The sequence below is a fragment of the Thalassophryne amazonica genome, chromosome 22, assembly GCF_902500255.1.
Source record: "Thalassophryne amazonica chromosome 22, fThaAma1.1, whole genome shotgun sequence".
NCBI lineage: Eukaryota > Metazoa > Chordata > Actinopteri > Batrachoidiformes > Batrachoididae > Thalassophryne > Thalassophryne amazonica.
Genome location: NC_047124.1, coordinates 4,717,063 through 4,726,025, shown reverse-complemented (window position 1 = coordinate 4,726,025; position 8,963 = coordinate 4,717,063). Strand labels below are relative to the sequence as shown.

Below are 8,963 nucleotides of genomic sequence, written 5' to 3'. Positions count from 1 at the left end.
TGCTAAAATTCTTGTAAATTCTTGTGTAAACAAGTGCTCATGATGGATGAGTGAAATGACGCTGAATTATTGTCATACACTGTAAATACATTTATTTTTACTCTAGCTAACTGCAAATAAATGCTAAAAGAGGAGGGAAATGATGGAGATTTTATGAGTTATCATTTATTTAATTAATCACTGCCTGTTTACATGATATTCAATGTAATCAAAAGTAGTCTGAGTTAAGTTTCTGCTTCTTGTGAAATGAACTGTATCAACTATCTGTTATCTGTGTGATGTGGGAGTGAAACCAGCCACAAGACTGAAAGAATATGTGTCTTAGCTGACTTGTTAAAGGATTCTACATTTATTACTGTCTGAATTATATTCTTTTATACTTCATTTACTCATTTAATCATAATAATTATGTACCCATTCATATATGCTGCACTTAAATGATTGCCCAGCCACAGTGATGAACTAAAGGTTGTTTCAGGACTCTGTTGACATCGAAACTTAACTGCTTACTCCCTTCTTTTGGTGAAAGAAACGAGCATGTTTCACAGGAAACCGTAACTCACAAGCAACCGTTCACCCCTCCCTCCCCCAAACAATGTACCCTGATGCTACGTTGTATTGTTTCCTAATAAAAGAGCAGAGCGCCGGAGGGCCAGCGGAGAGGAGCAGGAGAAGCAAGGTTGGTCTCACAAAAGAGATCTCTGTCTAACAGTTGTCTTCTTTATGTGTGATCGTGCTTTGAGAAACTGTGTTTTGCAGGATACGATCTCAGGGACAGTTTAAGTGCCAGGTCGAGTTAGGGCGACGGACCTGACACGCCCACAGTCAGTGTATTTGATTGGCTGAGTTGTTTCGCTTTGAGGGGAAAATATATAAAAGGTTACAAACTGAATCTGCTTGTGGAGCTGTGTTTATGAGCAGTTTGTTGTCTGTCGGAAATCTGAGCGTCTGGTTGCAGCGCTGCGTTCCCCATCACCCACAGAGAGTTTGATTCGTACAGCTTCTTTATCCAACACGAAAAGCTGAAGATGGGAAAAATTAACAACGTCCTCACGTGCATCTTCATCATCTTCAATTCAGTGTTTGCTGTAAGTACAAATCATTTTATTTTTTATTTATAGAACTGGTATGATTTAAATCAGCTGATTTAAATTGCTGTAAAATTTTAAAAAAATCAAAAATTATTTTTAAAAAAATCAGTAGTTGAAACATTGCGGAAATGTGAAATCAGTGCCATTAATTAATGGAACTTGTACATGTTGTATGTGCACCTTTATGTTTTAACATGCCTGTAAAGATTATAACTATTATTTGTAAAGTCTCATTTCCAAAGGTGAAATAAATAACAATGAAAAAAGCCAATTTAAATAAATAAGTAAATTTAAATCGGAAAAAAACCTATCATAGAAATTTTTTTTTTTTTTTTTTTAACCAGCCTGTTTATTTATTTGTTGTTAAAAATTTAAGAAGGAAGAAAACCCCCATCTAGTCTGTATTGGTTGCTTCTTTTTAACAAATATATTTATTAAAAGCCAAAATGACTTGAAACATTATTGAATGTATACAGCTATGTTTTTGATTTTTTTAAACGAAAAACAAAAGAGTAAATAAAAAAATATACTTCCCCCCCCTCAAAATAAATAAATAACCTTAAGGGAAAAAGGAGAAAAATCCAAAACAGTCAAATCGACTTGACCCCTCGGTCGGGCAAAAACCTGCAGGTCAGTGAAGTAGGAAAGAAAATGTTGCCATTAGTGTTGAAACAGTTTGGCATTATAACACAATATCTATGTCATTTTTTTTTCAAGTTTCATGAAAAACCAGATGTACTGCAGCCACCTCAACATTTGAAGATTACATCTAGGAATAAAGGTTGCAGTCCTAATAATAAGAATAATAATTTATTTTTGTAAACAATTTAAAGTAGTAAAAAGATCTGGGGTCCCAAAGATTTGAACATTTTTTTTCAGGATGTTGCGTAATCTGATCTGATTCCTGTAAGACACCCCCCCCCCCACACACACACACACACCTTCACCAGCTTTCACAAACTCCCACGCATTTATGTGAAACTCGACATGTCGGAATACGGCAGATTGTCGGTGGAAATGATATAATAAAAAAAAGGTTTGCTCATAATTTACAACTTTTATAACATTTAAATTCTTAAAGATGCTGTTTTTTTTTTCTTACATACATTTAGCAGATTTTTTTCTCCACACTACTTTTCTCAAAAATAATCAACCTGCTAGACAAAGGACATTTCTGAAAATCACGACAGAACTGATCACATGGTATTTATTGTCATGAACAATAAATTTTATAGATTGCTGTAACAGATTGGCAGTAATAATAATACAAGAGCCAGAGGTGTCACATTTTAGCTCTCTGGCTCCCTCTTGTGATCAGTTATTTTAGTTATATACTACAAATCCCAGCATGCATCAGTGCAAATATTTTTAAGTGAATAAAAACCAGTTTATTTTGAAGAAGTAGACTAAAATGGACTTGTTTTGTTCAGCTGAACAGTTTTCATTTTGCTAATATAAATGATTCATTGAAATTAAGATTTTTTTTTCTTTCTTTCTTACTTTAAAATGTTTTTTTTTTGGTCTCTTTGTTCTACATATTTGTGCTTTTAATTTGCACTTATAAAACATTTGTGTCACAAAGACATTTTAAGGTGTGTTTGTTGTTGCGTGTCATAAAGAGCTTTGATGTTGTTTAAAAATGGTCATTTTAATGTGTCCTCAGGGCTTTGGATGTCTGCTGATATATGGGCTGATTAAGCTTGGTATCAATGGAAACCAGGTAATGCTATTAAAACCACATGCGTCACCCTTCTGTCCATTTCCCAGTTCTGACTGCAGCATTCCGTTTTCCATGTAATGTCCTGAACTGCATGGTGAAGTCATTCCTGAAAATGAATTTGGAGAGTTTGTTTTGATCATTTACCAACACAAACGGTAATTCAACACTGAAGGTGATGTCATTTATCATGTGTTTCTGTGGTGGTGGAACAGTTGTCTGGTATGGGAGGGCCAAGCATCAACTGGGTTTGGTTGTTTGCCATCAGTATCCTCGGGATCTCCATCCTGGGAATCTGCGCTGGACGCTTCGAGAATTCTGTCGCCCTCAAAGTGGTACATATAAGATCCACATCATACCAAGTCAGCTCAACCTTCATCCTGATCGACTAGAGGCACGTTTTGATGGTTAATGTGTCTCATGCAGTTTGCAGGTTTCATGGTGGTTGGGATGATCATCATGCTGGTCTTTGGAATCATTATCGTTGATGCCAAGAACAAGGTTATCCAACTTTCTATCTGCTGATGTTTTCTTGGATGTACATCTGTCTCTTGGTAATATTCTCCGTCTGTCAGTATGTTAACATCGTGATTGCTCTCTCTGCACGAACACGCTGTCCGTTTGCCCAACTGGATGGACGCTGCCTCTGGTACCTACGTTTCTCTGTGGGTATCTCTGCGCTGGGAAAAAAAGCCATTGTTGGACATCCAAAAGAAATTACTTAATCTCATAACCCACAGCTGTAATAAAGGCATTCAGAGAGCGAATACCTCAGCCAACGTCACTCTCACTCGCATTTAGCATTAAAATCCTTCCAGGATTTCATCATGACAGAAAGAGAAATGCGGTGTTTTTTTTTTTTTTTTAATCAAATGTTCTAAATGGGTCTCCTAGACCCAAAATATGTTTGGGTCAAATTCAAAATAAAATCCCTCATTGTCTGGGACATAACTGTTTTTTTTTTTTAAGTTAAATGTTGCCAAACATTCTATTAGATTTTAATTACAGAATATATTCTGAATCACCTCCAAAATAAAATCACTTATTTCCTGAAACATTGTCTATCAGCTCACCAAAATTCATTGAAATCTGTTCTTCACATTTTGAGTTATCCTGCTAACAAACAAACAAATTCTGATGAAAACATTTACCTCATTGGGAGGAAATTAAGTTAGCAGGCATAAATGTGACCTGTTAATTTGGAGAAATGTAGTTCATTTGTATTTCAGATTGAAACAATTCCTTTTCATCAGTCCAACTTTGACATTTTTCCCCTCTTGGTTCAACCTGTGGGTGGTGAGGGGGTGGACGTTGTTTTCTTGCTTGCTGGCTGTACCCGTGGAGATTGCTCCTACATTTAATTGTTGCTACATTTCTTCTTAATTTCTCCAACGTCTTCATGCTGAAATGTCTTTCTGTCTTGATGCTGATGTTGCTCTTCTTGTTGCAGATCAATGCTGCCTTTGAAGACCCTGAAACTTTGAAGACTATGATGCAGGACAAAACCATCACATCCATGCTCAAAACTGTTCAGGAACATGTAATGTTAACTCGTTTTTAATTAGTAGTTCAGGACAAACCATAACTTGTATGAGCTTTGTGCTTCTCGTTCCAAGAAGCTAAACGACCACAACGAGTTCAGCGGGTTGATCCATTCATTCTTATCACTTTTCTGTATCATGATCTGCTGCTGTAAATACTCTGATTTTATTACATTAAATCTCGTGTCTTTGGGTCCAGGGTCAGTGTTGTGGGCTGGCGAGTGCCGAGGACTGGAGGGACGTCATCCCTGACTCCTGTGCCTGCACGGAATATACATACAGAGTTTATGGAGGAGCCGACTGTACATCCAGACCTTGGGTTGGTGATGATATGATGATGAGTCTGGTTTGAATTTGGCGAGAAAACGTTTGCCATTTCTTCAGGAATATTATCGAGCATCATCTCTGGTTTAGTATCAATGACCAGTGTTTGGAGTTAAAGCCTTTTGTCTGAAAAATAAAAACAAATTTTATGAAAGCTTGTAACGTATGAAAAAAAATGTTTGTTTAGAGGGGGAAAACTGCATCGCAAAATATTGCTGCAAAGTCTGAAAAAAGTGTCGCCAATGAAGTCAAAGCTAGCAATGCTGCGGTCGCACAAGCTAGTTACTTAGTGTACACTGAAAAAAGAGAATAGGTAAACAAACTTAAAAACTGAATGAATTAAGTTGTTTGAACTTACATGTGTAAATTAACTTACACATGTAAGTTCAAACATTTGTAAACAATTGTAATGCTTTTTTAAGTTAGTTCTTTTTTCAGTATAGTTTAACTCCAACAGAAAAAGAGAAACTTGCAGAGAGTCTTCAGTTGGCAACACCTAAATTACACTCAACAAAAATATAAACGCAACACTTTTGGTTTTGCTCCCATTTTGTATGAGATTAACTCAACGATCTAAAACTTTTTCCACATACACAATATCACCATTTCCCTCAAATACTGTGCACAAACCAGTCGAAATCTGTGATAGTGAGCACTTCTCCTTTGCTGAGATAATCCATCCCACCTCACAGGTGTGCCATACCAAGATGCTGATTAGACACCATGATTAGTGCACAGGTGTGCCTTAGACTGCCCACAATAAAAGGCCACTCTGAAAGGTGCAGTTTTATCACACAGCACAATGCCATAGATGTCGCAAGATTTGAGGGAGCGTGCAATTGGCATGCTGATAGCAGGAATGTCAACCAGAACTGTTGCTCGTGTATTGAATGTTCATTTCTCTACCATAAGCCATCTCCAAAGGTGTTTCAGAGAATTTGGCAGTACATCCAACCAGCCTCACAACCGCAGACCACGTGTAACCACACCAGCCCAGGACCTCCACATCCAGCATGTTCACCTCCAAGATCGTCTGAGACCAGCCACTCGGACAGCTGCTGGAACAATCGGTTTGCATAACCAAAGAATTTCTGCACAAACTGTCATAAACTGTCTCAGGGAAGCTCATCTGCATGCTCGTCGTCCTCATCGGGGTTTCGACCCGACTCCAGTTTGTCGTCGTAACCGATTTGAGTGGGTAAATGCTCACATTCGCTGCCGTTTGGCACGTTGGAGAGGTGTTCTCTTCACGGATGATGCGAAGGAGATGTGTTGCACTGCATGAGGCAAATGGTGGTCACACCAGATACTGACTGGTACCCCCCCCCCCCCCCAATAAAACAAAACTGCACCTTTCAGAGTGGCCTTTTATTGTGGACAGTCTAAGGCACACCTGTGCACTAATCATGGTGTCTAATCAGCATCTTGATATGGCACACCTGTGAGGTGGGATGGATTATCTCAACAAAGGAGAAGTGCTCACTATCACAGATTTCGACTGGTTTGTGCACAGTATTTGAGGGAAATGGTGATATTGTGTATGTGGAAAAAGTTTTAGATCGTTGAGTTAATCTCATACAAAATGGGAGCAAAACCAAAAGTGTTGCGTTTATATTTTTGTTGAGTATAGTTAAGTTTGGCCAAATTAACAAAGTCGTGATATACACTGAAAAAAAGAACCAACTTAAATGAATTGTTTCAGTTGGTAACATCTGGATGAATTATGTTGTTTGAACTTAAGTTTAAACAAGTTAAGTTGTTCAGGGAAACTTTTATTGGAAGTTTGGACTCTTAGTTTTCTTATGAATAAGAGGCCCTGAATGATCAATATTTTTGACAGATTAAAGCAGCAGGAGCAACACATTACTGCTCTTTTTGCAGTTCAGTGCTTTTCTTGTGAAACTGTGACATAATTCTTACAAACATTTTTCACTGAATGTTTAATTAAATTGGCAAAATAAACTTTCCTCACATTAAAACTTGCTTCTTGTAGCATTCAGATTTTTACTTAAAAATGTTTGACTTTCACACACAGTGTAGGGTATAATCTTCAAAATAAAAGTTCTCATTGTGAAGATGTTTCCTTGCAGGGAACCTTGGGCCCATCTCGGATCTATCAAAAGGTAATCAATCTATTGATCAGTGAAATGATTAGCAACCGATCAGTCAGAGAAGGGTTTTAAATGACTCCACCTACTTTCCTTCTTCAGTCCTGCCGTGAATTCATCTTGAGCTTAATTGACTCAATCTGTCAAGTCTCCATGGGCCTGTGTTTTGGCCTCGTAGTCTTTGCGGTAAGCTTTTATTTATATATGTATATAGAATGTATATATATATTTTATTTGCTTCTTGTGATTTTCCTTATTTATTTTGGGGGAAATGTCACTTTGGATGTCACAAAGACTGCAACTATGGGAAGAGCGCCCCCATCTGACTGTGTCCTCGCATCAAAAACGTTTTAATTGTGTGTGTGTGTGTGTGTGTATATAAAAAAATTAAATATATTCCCCAAAGTTTGTGTTCATGCAGGAGGAGGGCGGGGCCTAATTCAGACATTAATCATTAAAAATGAACTGTGTGTGCAGCTGCTGGGCCTGCTGATGTCCATCCTGATGATCTGTCAAATCGTCCGTCACAATGACGCCGGAGGTCCACCGATCATCATGAAGGGCTACTGAGCCACAGCCTTGACCCCTGACCTTTAACGTCTGCACTGTAACAAGCCGGCTCCGGCTGTGTGTGTGTGTGTGTGGGTGTGGGTGGGGGGATGTGTTGTGTTTTAATGTGAAAGTTTTATTTCCACCAAGTTAAAAAAAACAAACAAACAAACAAAATGCCCACAGAAAAAGAGATGGCGAAACATTCTATTATTGTATTAAAATCTGAATTAATGAGTAGAAATTATGACAAATTTGGAATTTTAAGTCAAAAGTGAGACCCCCCCCCCCCCACTGTTTTGAACATAATTATGTTCAAAATGATTACTAATATATTACAAGATGTGAGAATTTGTGAGTGATAACGTCATCCTGTTTAATAAATCTGTTTTTTAAAAAGTTGATTTTGTTACTTTGAAATTTTCACATTTGTTTTACTGATGTTTGTTTGTTTGTTTTCAGTTTTATTAATCAGAGGATGAAATCGGAATCAGAGTTTTCTCTGAAAATAGCACTCATGTGATTTAGGCACAAGGAACCTCAGATTCAGCTCTTAAAAAATGTTTTGTTTTTTTTTACACAAAGTGTCAAAGCAGTTTGTTATAATAAAGTATTGCTATAAAGTGACACATTTTCTGGTCCGAAACATAATTTTTGCACATTTTAAGCTGAAGGATGAAAAACCTCACATTAAAAGCAGTTTTATTTACAGATAAATGAAACGACTGATTTTGTTGAAATGTTGTGATCGACATGTGACATCACCAGAGAATGTCAAAATTATTATTTTTTCAGTCTTCCAGGAAAAAAAAAAAAACAACCTGAACAGTCATTCTTATATAAACTGACACAGAAATATTTTTTTCTAATGAAAATATCTTAGATACACACACACACATGCATGTGTGTGTGTGTGTATATATATATATATATATATATACACATACACGTGTGTGTATGAATAAATATTTATTTATACATACACATACATGTGTGTGTCATTATATTCAATAAAAATATATTTTAAAAAGTATTATAAATGTCAGTTTTACATAATAGTCTGTGCCTACACGTAATCTGAACTACAAAAACAACACCACCACCAACTGACTCTCATTCAACAGTGCATTTCCACGGACAGAAGCACAGAACGTATCATTTCTTGTCTTGGGCGCTCACTCATCAGCCCCTTGAAGTGCAGTGAAATGACCAATTGTGTGTGGTTGCGAAGGAAAAATAATAAATATTTGGCCAATCAGCATCGCCAGATTTAATGGCTTGGGTCGCCTCTGGATTTATCAAAGTGCTGCTGTTTCTGGCGGAAACAACATCCCCACTGACGTTTGTGTTATATTTATTTTTTGTGCCCGTGTGTTTTGCTGGAGTAAGTTGAAGAACTTTGGGACTTTGTGATGCTGCTCCTCCTGGTTGTTATGTCCTCGGTGGTTTTCAGCTCCAGATTTGCCTTCAGATACCACTTCAGCTCAGGTGAGCTCAGGAGCTGTTAGCATTTATTCCCGAATGTTGCTCCTGGTGTGGAAATGAGGATGAAAATTTAAGATTAAACGAATGAGTGATGTATGTTTCAATTCAATTTATTTTCATTTATATAGCACCAAATCACAACAGAGCT

The 8,963-nt window shown here is 37.2% G+C and overlaps 1 protein-coding gene across 1 annotated transcript; it reads left to right on the top strand.

Annotated features, from left to right (window-relative positions):
• Window positions 1-642: 642 nt before the first annotated feature.
• On the top strand, window positions 643-8,178 carry LOC117504356 (tetraspanin-8-like). The gene is made up of 9 exons (XM_034163807.1): window positions 643-1,088; window positions 2,755-2,811; window positions 3,024-3,143; window positions 3,235-3,309; window positions 4,259-4,348; window positions 4,549-4,668; window positions 6,764-6,796; window positions 6,884-6,967; window positions 7,259-8,178. Exons 1-9 carry the CDS (start codon window positions 1,029-1,031, stop codon window positions 7,349-7,351), a joined length of 732 nt encoding a protein of 243 aa, XP_034019698.1. The 5' UTR covers window positions 643-1,028; the 3' UTR covers window positions 7,352-8,178.
• The last annotated feature ends 785 nt before the right edge of the window (window positions 8,179-8,963 follow it).